This window comes from Phyllobates terribilis, unplaced genomic scaffold, assembly GCF_046119375.1.
Source record: "Phyllobates terribilis strain yellow unplaced genomic scaffold, ASM4611937v1 Scaffold_11__3_contigs__length_659146591, whole genome shotgun sequence".
In the NCBI taxonomy this organism is placed as follows: domain Eukaryota; kingdom Metazoa; phylum Chordata; class Amphibia; order Anura; family Dendrobatidae; genus Phyllobates; species Phyllobates terribilis.
This window is the reverse complement of record NW_027362771.1, coordinates 597339873-597362915: the sequence shown is the minus strand read 5'-3', so window position 1 is coordinate 597362915 and position 23043 is coordinate 597339873. Positions and strand designations below refer to the sequence as shown.

Genomic DNA, 23043 nt, shown 5'->3' with positions numbered 1-23043 from the left:
CCTCCATACAGAATAATGGCATACAAAGTCCTCCATACAGAATAATGGCTCCATATAGTCCTCCATACAGAATAATGGTCCCACATAGTCCTCCATACACAATAATGGTCCCATATAGTCCTCCATACAGAATAATGGCCCCATATAGTCCTCCATGCAGAATAATGGCCCAATATAGTCCTCCACACAGAATAATGGCCCCATATAGTCCTCCATGCAGAATAATGGCCCCACAAAGTCCTCCATACAGAATAATGGCCCCATATAATCCTCCATACAGAATAATTGGCCTCACAAAGTCCTCCATACAGAATAATGGCCCCATATAGTCCTCCATGCAGAATAATGGCCCCACAAAGTCCTCCATACAGAATAATGGCCCCATATAGTCCTCCATACAGAATAATTGGCCCCACAAAGTCCTACATACAGAATAATGGCCCCATATAGTCCTCCATGCAGAATAATGGCCCCACAAAGTCCTCCATACAGAATAATGGCCCCATATAGTCCTCCATACAGAATAATGGCCCCACAAAGTCCTACATACAGAATAATGGCCCCATATACTCCTCCATACAGAATAATGGTCCCACAAAGGGGTGGTAATTCTAGTGTCACGGGCCAAATAAAATCACCCTGCGGGCCAGATTTGTCCCACGGGCCAGTGTTTGACATGTATGCTGTAGAGAGTAAAAAATCGAGGCGGACCAGACAAGAGAACGGGCAGTGGACAGCAAGTTAGACAGAAGGGAGACATCTAGTGCCTGGCATTTTGGAGCAATTTTTCAAAACAAATAGTTTGTTTTCAAAAAAGGAAGGACTTTTCAATATTATTTGTCACTATATTGGCCTCTAGAAGAGCCTACGTTACCATGTTAGAGAAAAGATGTCCATAACTATAACAAGCCTAGCCAACTCTTAGGAATTGGCCCCTGGGAGTATACTGATCATGGCATGCCTAGTCTGCTGTCAATAATTTATACTCATTGCCACATCTCCTTTTTCAGGTTACGTCTCTTCCAAACTGCTTCCATGTCTCTACTTTTTGCCCTGTATGTGTATTCGGCCACTGGGAATCCATCATCAGAGTAATGCACAAGAAACTTTCCAAGAGATATTAGGTATGCAATTTCAGGGCTATCGTGAGAATGGCTGCTATAAGGAGGATGAGTAGGACTGATCAGACGTGCTGGAAAAATTATTAGGTGGACAGACCGGATCAATATCCTAATAACTGAAAACTTGCATGGACTCATAAAAACAGATCATGTCTCACCGCCATTCTAAGACTGGACATAACTAAATCATATCCAATCTATAACTGCATAGAGTCGAGGCAATCATCTGTGAACTAAGCAGAGACTGATTCATTGTCCCACAACAGGACAGGACAGGACTTATATACAGTATTTTATTCATTGGCTTGAAGAAGAGATCTTGGATATGTTAAGGAAACGACTAAAATAATTTAACCTTTTTTATGTAAGACATAATGTAAACTTATCGTGGCCTACAACCTTACCAGAGAAGCGCTCATCAGGCTTGATGATGATTGGTGGAACGGAACCAGATATAGTCTTGGCGGTGACAGAGCTAAAGGAGGAAACCACAAATTACAATGTTCTACAGCCAAATTGGTTCAGAGACGAAAACAGTTGAACGTAACTAATGTTTTGGTTTTCCATCTGCAATACACTCAGTACCACATACAGAAGAACTGCCGGTTCCAAAAGCACCAGTCAAGTGAGGAAGAAGAGAGTGCTTGATGTCACTGACCTATAAAGCCATCCATAACCTTTCCCCTACGTACATCTCTGAACTAATTTCCCAATATATTCCCTCATGTAATCTCCAGTCCTCCCAAGACCTCCTTCTCTCCTCCACACTTATTTCATTCCTCACCCAATCGCCTCCAAGACTTTTCCCAAATATCCCCCATCCTATGGAATTCTGTGCCTCAACACGTCTGATTATCTGCCACATTTGGATCCTTCAGACGGAACCTGAAAACCCATCTCTTCAAACAAGCTTACAGCCTGCCATAACCTTGCTTGCTGCCACCTCAACACCACTGGAGCTGCCACCTCACCACCACCAGAGCTGCCTCCTCACCACCACTGGAGCTGCCTCCTCACCACCACTGGAGCTGCCGCCTCACCACCACCAGAGCTGCCACCTCACCACCACCAGAGCTGCCTCCTCACCACCACTGGAGCTGCCACCTCACCAACACCGGAGCTACCGCAACCCCCCAACCTACTGTCTCCTTCTCCATTCATGTAGAATGTAAGCCCGCAAGGGCAGGGTCCTCTTCCCTCCTTACCTGTCTATCATTGTTAGTTTGTTTACTGTAAGTGATATCTGTATTTTGTATGTAACCCCTTCTTATGTACAGCACCATGGAATCAATGGCGCTATATAAATAAATAATAATAATAATAATAATAAAATAATAATGTCATGAAGCATCTTCGTTTCATGACCCAGACTTTCTGTCAGCAACCTCAACTGAACCGCATCTTATCACACAAAGTAAACTGAATGATCTTGTTAGAGATTTGGATCTGCCGAAGAATAGGCTGAACTCTTAGGTTCCCGGCTACAGCAGTGGATTCTCCTAACGGGTGATGTTTGGATTTCTGCGTTACGCAACCGTGATAAAGATCTTGTCCAATACTTCTTCATGGAGGGCAATTGTGGCACCCCAGGGGTCTGGTTACCACAGTAATAGAAATATTATGTCTGAGAGCAAGTGGGAGGTTTCTCTGGTCAGGAGCCCTAAGCATGCAACACTGCCCGCCCAGACCTGGGAGGGGAAGAATTTGCCCTTTATAAACTGGGTCTGGGGCGGGATTAGGGGAGACAGAGCCTGAAGAGGGAAAGTGAGAACAGGAGCTCTGTAGAAGCAGAAGCAGAAGTCCAGGGACTGGAGCTGAGCAGAGATATAGCTCGCCCTGGCCGAGGACACTAAAACTGGACACAGGAGTCCGAGGCTGTGGGGACTGATATATACCCAGCAGCAGAAACCAGCCGGCAGGGGATTCCAGGTCCTCTGGCCATAGAAGCCCGGAGGCTCAGTCACAAAGAAGAGACCAGCGCCGCGATCCAGGAGCGGAGGCTAACAGAAGGCCCCAAGTCACCAGCCATACGGGTGAGCACCACACGGTATACTCAGGGACGTGGGCTACTTGTAACAGCTTACAGCAAGGTAGCCAGGAAGAGTGCAGATAAACGGGGAGGCCTACAACTCCACCTGGCCAGGGGAACTCCTGCTTGCTCGCAGACTGACCAGGCCCTTTATACTAGCCAGTACTCCCGGGAGGGTCTGCTTATACCATCAGTAAAGACCCTGAACTGCACCACACGTCTCTGTGATTCCTTGTCGCACCAGCACCATTAGTACTGGGACGCTCACACCATCACTCCCATCATCCACATTAGCTGCCCTGAGGCAATACTTCTCCCGTGGGGAGTTATCCCATACTCGGCTGCGCAAACAACATCAGCCTCAGCGGTCTGCAGCGCAGCGGCGGTCCCCACTGACCGCAATCCACGGGTGGCGTAGTCGGACAATTATTATACCAATAGACTGCCACTGGTTTGACCACCCTGAGCCACGGACCGGGTCACCGCCACACGGAGACTACAACCCCCAGCATCCTACAACAGGCCCGGTTCCGGGTTCCCCAGCACAGGCCCAGGGGGCGAGTCACAATCTTGGGGCATGCAACAACAGCAACAGTTTAATGGAAACTCTGAAGATAATTCATAATCCAGAGGAAAGGAGGCTCTTCACTGATTCATCCAAAACGAGCCTAAAAGCCATCCTGCACCATAATGGCAATGTGCTGCCTTCAATTCCAGTTGGTTATGCAGTCTACATGAAAGAAATCTATGGCAACATATGACCAACATTTGTGGCCCGTCTATGGGGACTTAAAGGTGGTTGACCTATAACTTGGTCTCCAGGGAGGATACACAAAGTACTGCTGCTTTCTGTGTGAGTGGAATAGTCACGCAAGAGAATATCACTACAATAAGAGACTGGCCTCTCAAACATTCACTTCAGCCAGGAAAGAGTAAAAATGTCCTACATCCAGCACTTGTTCACCCACATAAGATTTTATTACCACCATTGTATATCAAGTTGGGCCTAATGAGGGTTGTAAAGTCAATGGATAAAAATGTAAAAGCATCAAGTATCTCAATAATACATTTCCAAGGTTGAGTGAAGCAAAGATAAAGGAAAGAGTCTTTATTGGACCTCAGGTTCGTAAACTTCTTCAAGATGAGGGGATTCCCCATTTGTTGCAGGGCAAGGAAAAGGCTGCATGGGTAGCATTCACATTAGTGGTAACTAATTTAACTATTTTTTGGGGAAACTCAAAAGCAGATAACTATGAAGAGTTGGTGGAAAATCTCCTCAAAACATATAAGGATCTTGGCTGTAACATGTCTTTAAAGATTAATTTCTTACAGTCGCATCTAGACTTCTTGCCATCAAACTGCGGAGCAGTGAGTGATGAGCACGGTGAAAGATTTCTCCAAGCTAAAATAACAAAGGAGTGGCTTCAGAACAAATCTGTGACCATTCTTGACATCTCTGGAGAGACCTGAAAATGGCTGTCCACCTATCCATCCAACCTGACGGAACTGGAGAGGATCTGCAAGGAAGAATGGCAGAGGATCCCCAAATCCAGGTGTGAAAAACTTGTTGCATCATTCCCAAGAAGACTCATGGCTGTACTAGCTCAAAAGGGGGCTTCTACTCAATACTGAGCAAAGCGTCAGAATACTTATAACAATGTGATATTTCAGTTTTTCTTTTTTAATAAATTTGCAAAAATGTCTACATTTCTGTTTTTATTCAGTCCAGATGGGGTGCAGAGTGTACTTTAATGAGAAAAAAAAATGAACTTTTTAGAATTTACCAAATGGCTGCAATGAAACAAAGAGTGAAAAATGTAAAGGGGTCTGAATACTTTCCGTACCCACTGTATATCAGAAAATTGGCATAAGACTAAGACCTACACCTCTAAATACTAAGTCACCAATCAGCAGTGCAGGGCATCTGTATTGTATGGATCAAGACTTTTTACACGGATTAAAATGGATCTATTTCAGTAATTTGTAGAGCTTTCCAGGCCAAATCCAGTGATAGGTGATAGATAAAGACTATATAGTGCACTCCTGAGAATTGGTGCAGCATAAGAAAAGTCTTGGGATAGGAGGTTCAAACTTTGAAGGTATCTTAGATCATTAAAAGAAGGGAAAGCATGAGTGGGGTGGTAGACAGAAATGAGGGAGAAGCGGTGCAGCACTGTCAGGACAACGGGTATTATGGTAGAAAGGGGTGCCTGTCCTCCTCACCTGTCACCCATGTCCAGCAACTAGCACACCTCCGCAGAAACCTTGCACATCTAGACACTCACACACTCTGACTCTATTCTACCACTGACATCCATATCTTCACTCCACGACACAGACAGTGCAACTGCTTTCTACAATGCCACTCTTGCATCAGCTATTGACTCGGTCGCCCCTCTTGTGTGTGGCACAGCACGTCGAGTCAATAGGCAACCCTGGCAGAACAACCTCACTAAACAGCTTCGACAAGTGTCCAGGATTGCGGAGCGCCGTTGAAAGAAAACACATTCTCAAGATGACTTCACTACATTCAAACAAGCAACACTTGCATTCAAATCAGCACTCACCTCTGCTAAACAGGCCTACTTCACAACCCTCATATCTTCTTTATCCTACAACCTCAAACAGCTATTCAACACTTTTAAATCTCTCCTCCGCCCTCCATTGCCCCCTCCGACCTCCGTCATCTCTGCTGAGAAGTTTGCCACACACTTCAAAAACAAAATTGACCAAACAAGGCAAGTCTTTACTGCCGAACCACCACAACTCCCTTGTTTTCCAGACCATTGCCATACCCCCATAACCTCCCTTCCCAACATCACTTAAGGAGATCTTACTCATCTCCTCTGCAAATCACACCTCACCACTTGTGCACTCGACCCCATCCCATCCCACCTCCACCCCAGCCTCACCCCCACACTCATCCCATCCCTAACCCATCTCTTCAACCTATCACTAACTTCTGGTACCTTCCTTGCTGCCTTCAAACATGCCACAATCACGCCCATCCTCAAAAAGCCATCCCTCGACCCAACCACCTTGTCCAGCTACCGCCCCATATCACTGATCCCATTTGCCTCCAAACTCCTTGAGCAACACGTTCACGCTGAACGTTACTCTCACTTATCATCTAACTCTCTCTTCGACAACCGACAATCCGGCTTCCGCCCCCACCATTCCGCTGAAATTGCCCTTACCAAAATCACCAATGACTTACTTACAGCCAAAGCTAACAGACAATTCTCTGTACTCCTTCTTCTTCACCTGTCCTCTGCTTTCGACACAGTTGACCACTGCCTCCTACTACAGATCCTCTCTTCCTTTGGCATCAAAAACCTTGACCTATCCTGGATCTCCTCATACCTTTCTAACCACACATTTAGCGTCTCCCACTCCCATACTACCTCCTTACCTCGCCCGCTCTCTGTTGGAGTCCCTCAAGGCTCTGTCCTAGAATCCCTACTCTTCTCAATCTATACCCTTGGCCTGGGACAGCTCATAGAATCCCATGGCTTCCAGTACCATCTGTACGCTGATGACACCCAGATCTACCTCTCTGGCCCAGATGTCACCTCTCTGCTGTCCAGAATTCCAGCATGTCTAGCAGCCATATCCTACTTCTCCTCCTGCTTCCACAAGCTCAATGTGGACAAAACTGAACTCATCATCTTTCCCCCATCTCGCATATCTTTCCCACCTGACCTTTCTATCACAATAATTGACATCACACTTTCCCCTGTACTGGCAGTCCGCTGCCTCGGAGTAACCCTTGACTCTGCCCTGTCCTTCAAACCCCACATCCAAGCTCTCGCCACCTCCTGTCGCCTCCAGTTCAAAAATATTTCCAGAATCCGTGCTTTCCTCAACCCTCAATCTACTAAACTGCTTGTGCATGCTCTCATCATCTCCCACCTTGACTACTGCAACATCCTCCTCTGTGGCCTTCCTGCTAACACTCTCGCACCCCTCCAGTCCATCCTTAACTCTACTGCGCGACTGGTCCATCTCTCACCTCGCTACTCCTCTGCTACCCCCCTTAGCAAATCCCTTCACTGGCTCCCATTCCCCCAGCGTATCCAGTTCAAACTACTAACACTGACCTACAAAGCCATCCATAACCTCTCTCCTCCGTACATCTCTGAACTAATCTCCCGATACATTCCCTCACGTAATCTCCGGTCCTCCCAAGACCTCCTTCTCTCCTCCACACTTATTCGTTCCTTGCCCAATCGCCTCCAAGATTTCTCCCGAATATCCCCCATCCTCTGGAATTCTGTGCCTCAACACGTCTGATTATCCGCCACATCCGGATCCTTCAGACGGAACCTGAAAACCCGTCTCTTCAAGAAAGCTACAGCCTGCCATGACCTTGCTTGCTGCCACCTCAACAAAACCAGAGCTACCGCAACCCCCAACCTACTGTCTCCTTCCCCATTCCTGTAAAATGTAAGCCCACAAGGGCAGGGTCCTCTTCCCTCTGTACCAGTCTATCATTGTTAGTTTGTTTACTGTAAGTGATATCTGTATTTTGTATGTAATCCATCCTTATGTACAGCACCATGGAATCAATGGCGCTATATAAATAAATAGTAATAATAATAATAAAAAGGGGTGAATGAGTAGATATCGGATGGTGCAGCACTGTGGAAAGCAGGGGTAGGTTGGCAGATAGATGAGGGAGGAGATGTAGGTATGTGCATCACTCTGGAGAGGACAGGTAGTGTAGTAGACAGGGATGAAGGAAGAGATTTAGGGCAGTGCTGCACTGTGGAGAGGACAGGTAGGGTGGTAGACAGAGATGATGAGGAGATGTAGGGCGATGAGGCACTGTGGAGAGGATGGGTAGAGTAGTGGGCCGAGATGAGGAGGAGATGTAGGGTGGTGCAGCACTGTGGAGAGGACGGGTGGGGTGGTAGACAGAGATGAGGAGGATTTTTTTACATTTAGTTGCCCCTTAACAGCATTTTCTTGATAATGTAAACCCCCTTTTCCATTATAGTCCACCTCTGAACCTATTCATGACTGTTGTAGGGTTTGGTACTCACTCAGCCGCGTTAGAGGTAGGCACAGGAGTCGGTTTCTTTAAAAATGTCCAAGGCAGGTTTATTGTATCTTCATACACCGCACTTTTAGAAGTAAACAAATACAGCCTTGTCTGGCACAGAGTAACAAAAGCAGAAATTAAACAGTCCATACAATATGGCGGGTTTGCCTGCTCACGGTCAGTGTCCTTTAGCACAAAACACTCTGGAGGTCTCCACACCTCCAGCCACAGACACTGAATGAGACACTTGATCTCCATTTTACTTACTCGCCCTGGGGTGGGGATATGTGAGCAGCCAATCCTCCAAACTCTTATGACTACTCGTAAAAAACTGCCCTGATATGCCCAATTAAACCTCTAAGCACTACGTGTGCTGGAGCATGCTTTTCCCGGGTTTACATCACCAAAGCTACCAACCTCAGTGATACATATCTCCCCTCAAGGACCTGTCTGGTGGCCATCTTACACTGTATATATTTTAGGATTGCTTATACAACCTGACTAATGTTTTGAGATAAATACCGTACTGTATATCGATTTGATGCATGCTATGATTTTGTTCACCTTGACAGCAGCTGCCTGACGCTGATTACTTTATATTGCCTAACAAGTCTTTGTAGTTGATTTTTCCACTAGAAGACTTTATTGGACTTTTCTATCTACTGAATTAAAGGTATGATGGAATTTTTGTGGAAAGTAGGCATCACTCACCCACTAAGTAGAGAGTCCTCCAGAGCGTTTGTCACTTTTCGGTATCCACCCACGGAGTGAAAGATTAGTGAATGGCACGGCATGTTCTGAGGTCTCTCACAATGCCACCTGTCACTGCTAACAGGATCTATATATGTGCAGACATCATTTCCAGTAATCTGAACATTGCACTCTGTCACTGCACTGCTGCCATTATAGCGGAAATATCCAATGAAATAGACCTAAAAGTCAAAAAAACATTGAGACAAGCCATTACTGGAAGAATGGAATTGTGCAAATTCGAGACATTAATGGGGTCATACAGGAGTAGTGTTACTCAAGGCTATATACAGTAATCCTGCTCCCTGCTCATTCCTTTGCTAGTGTTAGCATTAGGCTTTGCTATTACAGCAGGGTTTTCTCATTTTCTCTTTTGGTTACGCTTTCTGGGGATCCTGTAGAGGTACTCACCTAGTCCTAGACTGGGCACCAGCCGCGTCACCAGACTCCGGCTGTCCAGCGACAGTGGGCCTGGGAAGAGCTCTGCCAAAGTCCCTCTTCCATTTAATCGGAGCTGGGTGAAGAGTATTCCCGGCCCTCAAGGACACTCCTAGCTGGGCAGCTTGTTCCAAGTGCGTCTGTGTCACGCAAGGTCTTGGAAAGGCTTAGTGCAACACAGAGGGAAGAGAGAAAGGGAGCCCAGACACTAGGGAAAGGGGGGAGTGGAGACCTCCTAGTCTGATCTAATGTCACCCTGTCTCAACTACCGTCCCTATATTGGCTCTTCAGCAATCGCTGCGCGCGGGCCTCGCCCTGACTTTCCCTGGCATATGGCAAAGGCTAGGGAAGGAAGGAGATGAGCACTAGTCGATCTCCACTAAACTCTATAGACAACAAGGGTAGACAAATAGGGGGGAATTGCTTAGCTTTAGACTCCAAACAAATGCGAACACGGCCTCAAGCTCCAGAGAGGACGAAGTACTGCTCTTCCTAAAGCCTCACAAGTAGTAATGAATATCAGCAGTGTCTCGCCCAGAGGGATATATGGGGGGAGACTCGGTACCCGGGCCTTTACCTTCTGCGGGATGTCACGGCAGTCGGCTCCCGGGCCCGTCCTCTGGGTCACTCTTTTAAAAGGGTTTATAGTGTTGACAGTTTGTCTCGCGACGCCACCTGTGGTTTCCGATAATGGTTACCGGCGCTGCTGCAGACCTACGGGGGTGATGGGATGGCAGCTGGGATGTTTCTGCTCCCCACAAGCGGATCGAGCCCCCGGAGCAGGGTTGATGAATGGGATGCAGGTGTTTTGGTGTAGGAGGGATGATGGTGCAGCGGCAATAACCGACAGAGACAGTCAAGTGCAGTCCTTTGATTTTTACTCACTGTTGACAAGTTCCTCAGGTTACAGTGCACAGGTTACGGCTTCCCGCGTCGCGCTGCGTTCACCAAGCAGGGGTTCAGAAGTCCCTCCGGCAATTCGAGAGTACTTAACGGGACCCCCTTTCTATATGTTCCTTTCCTCAGCCGACTTTCCGCGCTGGGTCTTCTCCCTCCTGCGCTTCCCCACACAAAGTCCCGATAGGGTGCTCTGAAGTCCCTCTGGGCAACCTGGAGTTCCCGGACCTACTTGCTGCCCTCCTCGGCGACTAGGGTGAGGCTGTGGCAACTGCACCATGAAAGTCAGAAGCCTCCGGTTTCCTAGCCGTGACTTAAAGTGACACGACTAGCCCAGGGACCGGTTCCCTTCTTGCGGCCTGGTCCCTCTGACACCTGACAGATTAGAGCGTACGGGTGGCTTCCTGCTCCTTCCGTACCCCTGGGACCCCTTCAGTTACCGGAGCCTTCCTCCTCTGCTCCCCTCTTCTTCCCTTCTCTGCTGGGCCTCATTCACTAGGCCCTCTCTGGAGCAGCGCCCCTTCCGAGCACCTGCTCCTCTCAGACTTCACTCTCCATTTTCCTTTCTTAGTACTTCTCCCCACTAACTAAGATGGCTCCCCTTTTTATACTTCTAACAAATGCTCCCCTAAACTCCTTCCTCCATCCACACCCACTACTTGGTTCCCCCTCACTCTGGTTCCCCCCACTCCAGCCAGGGACAGGGCTCAGCAGAACACAGTGCATCTTGCCCTTCCAGCCGGCCTGGAGCAGAGTAGTGTTGGATGCAGGTGTTGGGTTCCCGGGCTGTACCCTTTCCTTACCAAAGAGTGAGGCACCACCAGTTGTAGCACCTCTGTGGCGACTGAACCCTCAGGGGTGCCACACCAGCACCTCCCTCTCAGACACACCAGGTATTTATACACCCAGGCCAGGGAGCTAATTAGCCAGATGGAGGTAGTTGCTGGGTCCTAGAGACAGCCTCTCATCTAAGAAGATGTCTGTAATGCCAAACGTAGATCTCCTGCAACCAACTGCAGGGCGACTGTCTGTCACATCTGACACACTCGTGACAGTCTGTGGCTGCGCCTATGCTGGTTTGGTGCCAGTCTTTTTGGGTCCCTCTTTGTAGCGTATAACAGTTTCCAAAGCTTTTATTGAGCTGCTTTGATCTGTGTGTGACTCGCCCCCTGGGCCGTGTGTGCGAGGGAATACCCGGAGCCGGGTCTCTGTGTAATGCTGGGGGTTGTAGTCTCCGTGGCGGCGACCCGGTCCCGTGGCTCAGGGTGGTCAAACCAGTGGCGGATCTGTTTCTTTGGTTTTGTAATGTTTAAATGGCCGACTACGCCACCCGTGGATTGCGGTCACTGAGAACCGCTGCTGCGGGGCAGACCGCTGAGGCTCATGTTATGTGCGCAGCAGAGGGTAGTATAACTCTCCACGGGAGGAGTATAGCCTCAGGGCAGTGAGTGCAGATGGTGGGGGTGATGGTGCGCGGGAGCAGCAGTAATCAGAGTCCAGTGATGCAGTCCAGGGTCTTTACTCACAGTTTTACACTCCAAGCCACTTCTGCAGGTAATGGCTGCCCACGTCGTACTGTGCTCACCAGGTGAGGGGCTCGGCCAACTCCCAGGTACCTTTGGAATGCTTTTCAGGACCCCCTTCGTGTGTCCTTTCTCTGGCCTGTCGTACCCCACAATTGACCACGTTTCTGTCCAGCTGCCTCGGGCCTTGGCGGGCAAACATATGTTCCGTTTCCCTGGGTCCTATATGGTGCCTTCCTAACGGGTGTAGTGAGGGGCAGTACACGTACAATGCCACGGCCTCCGGTTACTAGCTGAGGGTAGTTGCTATCCTCCACTAGATGAGGGATCTGGCTCCCTTTCGTGGCCTGACCCCCCTACTCTGGTAGCGGCGGGCGTGCGGTGGCGGCTGGCCGGTCCGCACCCCTGGGGTCCCTTCACTCCACTCCTGGAGCCTCCTCCATTCCCCTCCTTTCCTTCCTTCTCCTCCAGGCCCAGGCCTTAAGACTTGGCCTGCCTGCGGAGCAGAGCCCATGCAGAGCCCCTGCTCCCAGCCTCCTTCTCTCTCTGCTCTCTCTCACTTTCTTTCTATTCTGACTCTAAGATGGTGCCCACCATATATACTCCTCTATACAGTGCACCCGGGATCTACTCTCCCCACCCACACACTACCAGGTTCCCCCTTTCTAGGTGTTCCCTCCCCCCACTCCAGCCAGGGACAGGGGCAGTTGTGCTCACACCCGGGAGCATTGTCGCCCTGTTCCCCGGAAATGTGGTGTAGTGCATGTGGGTGTTAGGGTCCTGAGCCACACTCCATCCTTACCTGGAAGTGAGATATCACACCTCTGGGTGAGATGCAATATCTCTGTAGCAACCGAACCCTCGGGGCGCTACATTGGCATCAAACTATTTTTTGCTCAACTTTTCTATCAGTAAAACAGATAGTCCTCCGAATGAATCAAGGGTATTGAGATGTTTACTATGAGATTATTTTCATTGCCTTAGAAAAAAAACTCATCCTGTGAATAGTTTCACAGACCAGGTGCCAAAATAAATTTAAATCCCCGGTCTAGAACTCCTCTCCCAAAATATTATCTGTATGGCGCCATTGGACTTGTTGATGTTCTCAAACACATTATGGTCAATATTCAACTTTTTTGAGCACTTATATATCCAGTGTTGATTATAAGGGGCTTAAGAATCCAACACGCCCAACTGGTGTTCTTAACTGTTATGAATGTTCATCCATCGGTCGTCGGTCGACATGAACGATCACCGGGTTCAATGAGGCAGCCTTCAAACATCTAAGGTTGAAATTGACCTTTTAATTTAAATTTTATCCAATGTGTAGACAAGGCTCTAGAATTAACCCAGGCCCATCCATTTACTTATCACCGTTTTCTTCCAGGTAATATTGAGTTCTGCTCACCTCCATCAGGATGTGGACAGCAATGAATGTTCCAGCAGTGTCCCATGATGAGTGTCCCAGTGGAAAATCTCTATAGTCTACAGACCCTATGAGATTGGCTCTTTATAACTCCGTCACACAACATTATAACTTTGCTGCATAATAGTTGGTGGCAAAACCCTTGTTGGCAAACACAGCAGTCAGACGTTTTTTCTAGTTGATGATGAAGTTTGCGCACATGTCGGGAGGAATTTTGGTCGGCTCCTCTTTGCAGATCATCTCTAAATCATTAAGATTTTGAGGCTGTCGCTTGTCAACTTGAAGCTTCAACTCCCTCCATAAGTTTTCTATGGGATTAAGGTCTGGAGACTGGCTAAGCCACTCCATGACCTTACTGTGCTTCTTTTTGAGCCACTCCTTTGTTTTGGGTCATTGTCTCGCTGGAAGACCCAGCCACGACCCATCTTCAATGCTCTTACTGAGGGAAGGAGGTTGTTGGCCAAAATCTCGCAATACAATTGTGCTCAAAAATTTACATGCCCTGGCTGAATTTTTCCTGTCTTGGCCTTGTTTCAGAGAATATGAATGATAACAAAAAAACTTTTTCTCCACTCATGGCTATTGGTTGGGTGAAGCCATTTATTGTCAAACTACTGTGTTTTCTCTTTTTAAATCTTAATGACAACCAAAAACATCCAAATGACCCTGATCAAAAGTTCACATACCCTGGTGATTTTGGCCTGATAACATGCACAGAATTTGACACAAACGGGTTTGAATGGCTACTAAAGGTAATATCCTCACCTGTTTGCTTGTAATCAGTGTGTGTGCATAAAAGCTAAGTGAGTTTCTGGGATCCAGACAGACTCTTGCATCTTTCATCCAGCCACTGACGTTTCTGGATTTGGGAAAGCAAAAGAATTGTCAACAGATCTATGGAAAAGGTACTTGAACTGTATAACACAGGAAAGGGATACTAAAAGATATCCAAGGAATTGATAATGGCAGTCAGCAGCGTTCAAACTGTGATTAACAAATGGAAAATCAGGGACTCTGTTAAAACCAAACCATGATCAATTAGACCAACAAACATTTTGGCCACAACTGCCAGGAAAATTGTTCGGGATGCAAAGAAAAACCCACAAATAACATCAGCTGAAATTCAGGACTCTCTGAAAACTAGCTGTGTGGCTGTTTCAAGATGCACAATAAGGAGGCACTTGAAGAAAAATGGGCTGCATGGTTGAGTCGCCAGAGGAAAGCATTACGGTGAAAATGCCACAAAGTATCTTGCCTACAATACGCCAAACAGCACAGAGACAAGCCTCAAAACCTCTGGAACAAGGTAATTTAGAGTAATGAGAACAAAATTGAACTTTTTGGTCACAACCATAAACATTACATTTGGAGAGAGGTCAACAAAGCCTATGATGAAAGGAACACCATTCCTACAGTAAAGTACGAAGGTGGATCGCTAATGTTTTGGGGATGTGTCAGCTACAAAGGCACAGAAAACTTACTAAAAGTTGAAGGAAAGATGAATGCAGCACGTTATCAGCAAATAATGGAGGCAAATTTGCACTCATCAGCCCGGAAGCTGCGCAAGGGATTTACTTGGACGTTCCAACATGACAATGATTCAAAACACAAGGCCAAGTCGACCTGTCATTGGTTACAGCAGAACAAAGCGAAGGTTCTGGAGTGGCCATCTCAGTCGCCTGACCTCAATATCATTGAGCCACTCTGGGGAGATCTCAAGTGCGCAATTCATGCTAGACAGCCCAGGGTTTTACAGGAACTGGAGGCTTTTTACCAAGAAGAATGGGCAGCTTTACCATCTAAGAAATTAAAGAACCTCATCCACAACTACCACAAAAGATTTCAAGCTGTCATTGATGTTAGAGGGGGCAATACATGGTATTAAGAACTGGGGTATGTGAACTTTTGATCAGGGTCATTTGGATGTTTTTGGTTGTCATTAAGATTTAAAAAGAGAAAACACAGCCAAATACCATGAGTGGAGAAAAAGTTTTTTTGTTATCATTCATATTCTCTGAAACAAGGCCAAGGAAGGAAAAATTCTGCCCGGGTATGTAAACTTTTGAGCACACCTGTACATAACCCCATCCATCTTCCCTCCAGTACGGTGCAGTCATCATGTTCCCTTTGCAGAAAAGCACCCCCAATGTATAATGTTTCCCACACCATGCTTCACGGTTGGGATAATGTTCTTAGGGTTGTACTCATCCATCTTCTTCCTCCAAACACGGCGAGTTGAGTTAATGCCAAAGAGCTCAATTTTTGTCTCATCTGACCACAACACCTTCTCCCAATAACTCCCAGAATCATCCAGGTGTTAATTGTCAAACTTCAGATGGCCTGCACATGTGCCTCCTTGAGCATGGGACCTTGCGGGCACTGCAGGATTTTAAACCTTTAAGGTGTAATGTGTTACCAATGGTTTTCTTGGTGACTGTGGTCCCAGCTGCCTGGAGATCATTAACAAGTTCCCCCAGTGTAGTTTTAGGCTGATCTCTCACCTTCCTCATGATCAAGGACACTCAATGAGGTGAGATTTTGTATGGTGCCCCAGATCGATGTCGATTGACAGTCATTTTGTATTTCTTCCATTTTCTTACTATTGCACCAACAGTTGTCTCCTTCTCACCCAGCGCCTTACTTACGGTTTTGTAGCCCATTCCAGCTTTGTGCAGGTCTATGATCTTGTCCCTGACATCCTTAGAAAGCTCTTTGGTCTTGCCCATGTTGTAGAGGTTAGAGTCTGATTGATAAATTGAGTCTGTGGACAGGAGTCTTTTATACAGGTGACTATGTAAGACAGCTGTCATTAATGCAGGTAACGAGTTGGTTAGGAGCGTCTAACTGGTCTGTAGGAGCCAGAACTCATAATGGTTTGTAGGGGATGTCACCATTGGAGCTTTCCTCCTTTATGAGGCTCTCCGCCTTTACTGCAGCTGACTTTAGTTGTTGTTTGTTTCTGGGTCTTTCTGCCCTAAGTTTTATCTTAAGCCTGTGAAATGCCGCTCGATGGGGCTGAGATCTGGTGATGAATCGGCCATTGCAGAATATTCCAGGTCTTTTTTAACTTAGATACTGAAGCTCCTATTTCCTGGAGAGCATTCTTCACTTGGGTCGATGTTGTGAAGGTTTTTTTTTTCACCATGAAAGGATTCTGTGATTATCCACCACTGATGTCTTCTGTGGACATCCTGGCCTTTTGATTTCCCAATTTCACTAGTGCGCTCTTTTTTTTTGCAGAATGTACCAAACTGTTGATTTGGCCATTTCTAATATTTCTGCTATCTCTCTGATTGATTTTTTCAGCGAAATGATGTCTGTTTCTCTTCCATTGAGATCTCATTTGATCGCATGTTGTGGGTTCACAGCAACAGCTTCCAAGTGCAAATGCCAAACCTGGAATCAACTCCAGACTTTACCTGTTTAATTGATGATGGATTAATGAGGGAATAGCTCATTAAATAGCTTTTGAGATAATTGTCCAATTAACTTTGGTCCCTTTAAAAAGATGCTGCTACATATTAAAAAGCTGTAATTCCTAAACCCTTCCTCCAATTAGGATGTGAATACCCTCAAATTAAAGCTGACAGTCATCACTTTAAGCTAATATTGATTATATAACTGTATCTTGAATATGTTTTGGAAAACAGCGAAAATGCCCAAACTTGTGTCACTATCCAAATATTTCTGGACTTAACGGTAAGCCCATGTGAACCTCAAGCTTTAGTCCCAATTATCTTTAGACACTTTTGTCTAAGTTTGCACCATTTATAGATGGGCTTACTGTGAGGTCACCATTTCCTCCACATTGTGGCATTGTCACGGGTGTGTCGCCACGAAGATCGTCACGATTACACAGCCTGACTTCTCGCAGCTGACTTTTTGGTGCTTTGTGTTTTCGGCAGTGAGGGAGTTAATTCTCTCTCTCTCTGTGCTAGACGAGGTCCAGCCTCGCCCAGCTGCAATCAATGCTGCTGTAGTGAGTCTCTTTCAAATGCCTGCTGGTCTGTTTGGGAAGTGTCGGTGAAAGCATTTCATACAGACTTACAGAGCGGATCGTGGTATTTGGAGTTTCTGAGATAAGTGTATTTGGAGTGGTTTTTCCCTTCCTCGCTTTATCATTTATCTCCTTTCCCGTTGGTGTTCCCTCTGTTGTAGTTGTGTAGTTTTTGTATGCAAGGTGGTTTTGGTTTTTCCCTTGTACTGTCTTGTTCGTCTAAGTACTGTGTGTGGGCATATTATTACTTGTCCTCTTTTGTTGTGATCGGGGTCCTTCTCAGGACTAGATTACTTAGGTGCAGGGATCCTCAGGAGGTAGGGGTTACGCTGGCGGCCTGGACCTCTGTACCTTTAACAGTACCTCCAGGTTGAGGGATTAGTCAGGGCCCCAGCTTAGGGTCAGCTTAGGCCCCCTACCTCCAGTATACAGAGACAGCGTGACATTTTCACCGACCCACTTAGTTTTTCTCCAGCTACCATGGATCCAGTAGCCGGTCTAGCTCGGCAGTTGCAGAGTTTGTCCATGGAGCTGGCGGACGTTAGGTCCAAGGTTTTGCATCCTCAGGAGCAAGCCGGACCAGAACCTAAAGTAGCTCTCCCTGACAGGTTCACTGGGGGGCGGGACAAGTTTTTTGTTTTCCGGGAGGCATGCAAATTGTACTTTCGGCTGCGGCCTCGGTCATCGGGGAGTGAAGAACAAAGGGTGGGAATTGTCATCTCGCTCCTACAAGGGGACCCACAATCTTGGGCGTTCTCTCTTCCCCCGGGCTCCCCGGCTCTCCAGTCAGTGGATAGGTTTTTCGCTGCTCTGGGACTCGTATATGATGACCCAGATCGGATCTCCCTTGCTGAGTCTAAGTTACGTAGGATCCAGCAGGGAGATCGTCCGGCGGAGGAATTCTGTTCGGAGTTCCGTAGGTGGGCCACGGACACCCAGTGGAATGACCCGGCTCTTAGGAGCCAGTTTTGTCAAGGTTTATCCGACAAATTACAGGATGTGTTGGCACAGTATGACTCTCCCGCGTCACTGGAAGCCGCTATGGCCCTGGCTATTCGCGTTGACAGACGGCTTCGGGAGAGGTGCGGGATAACTCGACCCCCTGTGATGACTCCACCTCCTACAAGGTCCCCTCATATGGTGGTTCCCCTGGTCAGTCCAGAGGAGCCTATGCAATTAGGAGGGACATCATTTCGGGGGAGGGGACCGGTGGTGTGCCATAAGACAGGCAGGTGTTTCTTCTGCGGGAGAAAGGGACATTTTATTGGGGGGTGTCCATCCTGTCCCTTGCAGAGTGAAGAGTCATCGGAAAACTGTTGATCCCAGGTTGTGTGGTGGACGGCAATCTGGGAGTAGGTATTTCGTCCCTAGGTTCGTCTCAGTTTCTCGTACCAGCGGAGGTGGTGGTGGGTACGAGAACTGAGAGGATATCTGTTCTTCTGGATAGTGGGGCCGGGGCTAATCTGGTTGATGCTCGGTTTGCCCGGGTTCAAGGTATGCGATTGAGTGAGTTGGCTAAACCCATCCCCATATTCTCGATCGATGCCAGGCCTCTCGGTCAGGGAAGTTTTTTGCAAGCTTTGCATGATGTAAAACTTCAAGTGGGGGCGATACATAAAGAACTGTCGTCTTGCTACGTGTTGGAGGGTCTTCCCACTTCTATAGTGTTGGGCCTTCCTTGGTTAACTAAGCATAACCCGGTTATTAATTGGCAAACCAGAGAGATAAGCCAATGGAGTAAATTCTGTAATAAAAACTGCATGAACACTGTCATCGGTGCGGTTACTCCTTGGGTCTTACCTCCATTTCTGACGGACTTTGAGGATGTATTCTCGGAGAAAGGGTGTCAGGAACTACCTCCTCATCGCGAGTATGACTGTTCTGTAAAACTGCTCCCTGAGGCCAAGTTACCTAAAGCTAGGTTGTATAACCTTTCTGGTCCTGAGAGGCAGGCCATGAAGGATTATATTTCAGAAAGTCTGGCTAAGGGGCATATTAGACCTTCATCTTCACCGGTGGCTGCGGGGTTCTTCTTTGTTAAGAAGAAAGATGGAGGCCTACGCCCTTGCCTGGATTTCCGTGAACTTAATCGGATTACGGTCCGAGATCCGTATCCACTCCCACTTATTCCCGATCTCTTTAATCAGATCGTGGGCGCCAAATGGTTCTCTAAGTTGGATCTCAGGGGGGCGTACAATCTGATTAGGATGAAGGAGGGGGATGAGTGGAAGACGGCGTTTAACACTCCGGAGGGGCATTATGAGAACCTTGTCATGCCATTCGGTCTGACTAATGCCCCGGCGGTGTTCCAACACTTTGTTAATGACATTTTTCGCCACCTGGTGGGACAGTTTGTTGTCATATATCTGGATGATATCTTAATTTACTCGCCGGATCTGGTGTCTCATCAGGAGCACGTTAGGCAGGTGTTACAGATCTTGCGGGATAATAAACTGTATGCCAAATGGGAAAAGTGTGTGTTCGCCGTACAGGAACTCCAGTTTTTAGGCTTCCTGGTTTCAGCGTCCGGTTTTCGTATGGACCCTGGGAAAGTGCGGGCAGTTCTTGAGTGGGATCGGCCAGAGAATCTTAAGGCACTACAACGTTTCCTGGGGTTTGCTAATTATTACCGGAAGTTCATTCGTAATTTCTCGTCCATGGTTAAGCCTCTCACAGACATGACTAAAAAGGGGACGGATTTTTCTAGGTGGTCTGACAAGGCTTGTCAAGCATTCTCCTGCTTGAAAAAATGTTTTGCCTCGGCACCCATACTCATTCAACCTGATGCGTCACAGCCATTCATTGTAGAGGTAGACGCTTCTGAGGTAGGGGTGGGAGCAGTATTGTCACAAGGTTCGTCCCCTGGTAAGTGGCATCCGTGCGCCTTTTTCTCTAAAAAATTGTCGTCCGCTGAGAGGAATTACGATGTCGGCAATAGGGAACTCTTGGCCATTAAGTTAGCTTTTGAGGAGTGGCGCCATTTTTTGGAGGGGGCAGTCCATCCGGTCACCGTCATCACCGATCACAAGAACCTGCTATATCTGGAGTCCGCGAAACGTCTGAATCCCAGACAAGCTAGGTGGTCATTGTTTTTTACCAGGTTTAATTTTGTCGTTACATATCGTCCTGGGTCAAAAAATGTAAAGGCGGATGCCTTATCTCGCAGTTTCCCTGGGGCCGGGAATACGGACGACCCGATTCCTATCCTTCAGGAGGGGGTGGTGGTTTCGGCAGTATGCTCTGAGCTGGAGGAGGAGGTATTGGAGGCTCAGGGGGACGCCCCTGTTGGACCTCCGGGGAGACTGTTTGTTCCAGATCAGTTGCGACAAAAGGTGATCGAGGCACACCATAACTCAGTTTTGGCAGGACACCCGGGGAGTAAAGCAACTGTGGATCTCCTCTCGCGTCGGTTTTGGTGGCCTAACTTACATAAGGAGGTGGTAACTTTTGTCGCGTCCTGTGGGGTTTGTGCGCGCTCTAAGACCTCACATACCCGTCTGTCTGGGGCCCTCTTACCTTTGAAGATCCCGGAGCATCCTTGGACTCATCTGTCTATGGACTTTATTACGGACCTCCCTCCGTCTTCGGGTAAAACGGTCATACTCGTTGTAGTGGACAGGTTCAGCAAGATGGCACATTTTATCGCTCTTCCGGCTCTCCCTAATGCTAAAACTCTTGCGCAGGTGTTCATTGGGGAGATTGTGAGGCTTCACGGGGTACCCTCCGATGTGGTGTCTGATCGGGGGTCTCAGTTTGTGTCCAAGTTCTGGAAGGCGTTTTGTGCACGGCGGGGGATGCATTTGTCATTCTCATCGGCTTTTCACCCTCAGACCAATGGTCAGACGGAACGTATGAACCAGAGCTTGGAGACATATCTCCGGTGTTTTGTGTCAGAGAACCAGGAGGACTGGGCTTCTTTCTTACCTCTGGCAGAGTTTGCTCTTAATAATAGGCGGAGCGAGTCCACTGGTAAGTCCCCGTTTTTTGGGGCATATGGTTTTCACCCCCAGTTTTGTACTTTCAGTAGGGGGGGCTCTTCGGGGGTTCCTGAGGAGGAACGATTTTCCTCATCACTCGCTTCAGTATGGAGAGGGGTGCTGAAGAATCTGAATACTATGGGGAACCGATACAAACGTATGGCTGATAGGAGGAGAGTGTCTGGTCCGGACCTAAGTGTGAACGATCGGGTATGGTTGTCTACCAGGAATATTAAACTTAAGGTTCCCTCCTGGAAACTGGGTCCCAGGTTCATCGGGCCGTACAGAATCAGTTCTATTATTAATCCGGTGGCATTCCGTCTTGACCTCCCCCCTACGTTTAAAATTCACAACGTGTTCCACAGATCGTTGCTTAAGAGGTATGTGTCGCCGGTGGTACCGTCACCTTTACCTCCCCCTCCAGTGGTGGTCAATGGTAACTTGGAGTTCCAGGTATCAAGGGTCATCGATTCACGTTTTAATCGCCGGTCCCTTCAGTACCTGGTTCATTGGAAAGGGTATGGTCCTGAGGAGAGGATGTGGGTTCCTGCGTCGGATATTAACGCAGACCGATTAGTTCGGGCCTTCCACACGACTCACCCGGATAAACCTGGCCCTGAGGGTCCGGAGGCCCCTCGTAGAAGGGGGGGTACTGTCACGGGTGTGTCGCCACGAAGATCGTCACGATTACACAGCCTGACTTCTCGCAGCTGACTTTTTGGTGCTTTGTGTTTTCGGCAGTGAGGGAGTTAATTCTCTCTCTCTCTCTGTGCTAGACGAGGTCCAGCCTCGCCCAGCTGCAATCAATGCTGCTGTAGTGAGTCTCCTTCAAATGCCTGCTGGTCTGTTTGGGAAGTGTCGGTGAAAGCATTTCATACAGACTTACAGAGAGGATCGTGGTATTTGGAGTTTCTGAGATAAGTGTATTTGGAGTGGTTTTTCCCTTCCTCGCTTTATCATTTATCTCCTTTCCCGTTGGTGTTCCCTCTGTTGTAGTTGTGTAGTTTTTGTATGCAAGGTGGTTTTGGTTTTCCCCTTGTACTGTCTTGTTCGTCTAAGTACTGTGTGTGGGCATATTATTACTTGTCCTCTTTTGTTGTGATCGGGGTCCTTCTCAGGACTAGATTACTTAGGTGCAGGGATCCTCAGGAGGTAGGGGTTACGCTGGCGGCCTGGACCTCTGTACCTTTAACAGTACCTCCAGGTTGAGGGATTAGTCAGGGCCCCAGCTTAGGGTCAGCTTAGGCCCCCTACCTCCAGTATACAGAGACAGCGTGACAGGCATGTTCTCCTCTTTTCCCGGTGAGTGACTGTCTCCATTTCTTTACTGTCCAAGTTTTGCATAACATAGAAGTCTCGTTTTGTAGACTCGGTCAATTTAAGTTTTGGAGAAGAGAAAGCTTTTGCTTGGTTTACGCATCCCAGTGTCAACCTTATTTTTAAGAAAAAAATTAAAGAAGAGAATGTCAGAATGTCATTCCAACGACTGAAGGTTACTAAGTGGCCAAAGCATCGACATTGTTAAAGAAATCTTCAAAAAATAAACCTTTAGTACTAAAGCACCACTCCTGTGTTTTATTTCAATGCTTAAGTGGTGCCAAAAATATAAGTTCCCTACCCCTAGTACTATATTTACTAGCTGCTGTCTTTTTCTGTTCCTCCCGGTGGCACTCCGATACTGATCAGCCATCTTGTGACTGTAACTTCTGACTGACCAATAATCAGAGGTAATGGTCACAAGCGCTCAATTAAGTCTTTGAGGTCCTCGTTCTGGCCTCTTTGTGGCTCTCATAGAGTTACATTGAGTTGTGACTTCCAGTTCGCCCAGCAAACACTGGAGC

General features: G+C 47.5%; 1 protein-coding gene across 5 annotated transcripts in view; it reads right to left on the bottom strand.

The window, feature by feature from the left end:
• The window catches only part of LOC141167088 (NXPE family member 3-like), a 159376-nt gene that overhangs the window by 20068 nt on the left and 116265 nt on the right, over window positions 1-23043 (bottom strand). For 3 of the 5 annotated variants that reach the window (XM_073654430.1, XM_073654432.1, XM_073654434.1), the window contains exons 3-5: window positions 8906-9126; window positions 8196-8276; window positions 1526-1596 (exon numbers count right to left, since the gene is read on the bottom strand). In XM_073654430.1, coding sequence (XP_073510531.1) covers window positions 1526-1596; window positions 8196-8276; window positions 8906-9126 — 373 coding nt within the window. The remainder of the gene's footprint in view (window positions 1-1525; window positions 1597-8195; window positions 8277-8905; window positions 9127-23043) is intronic. The other 2 variants (XM_073654431.1, XM_073654433.1) reach the window with 1 other exon arrangement.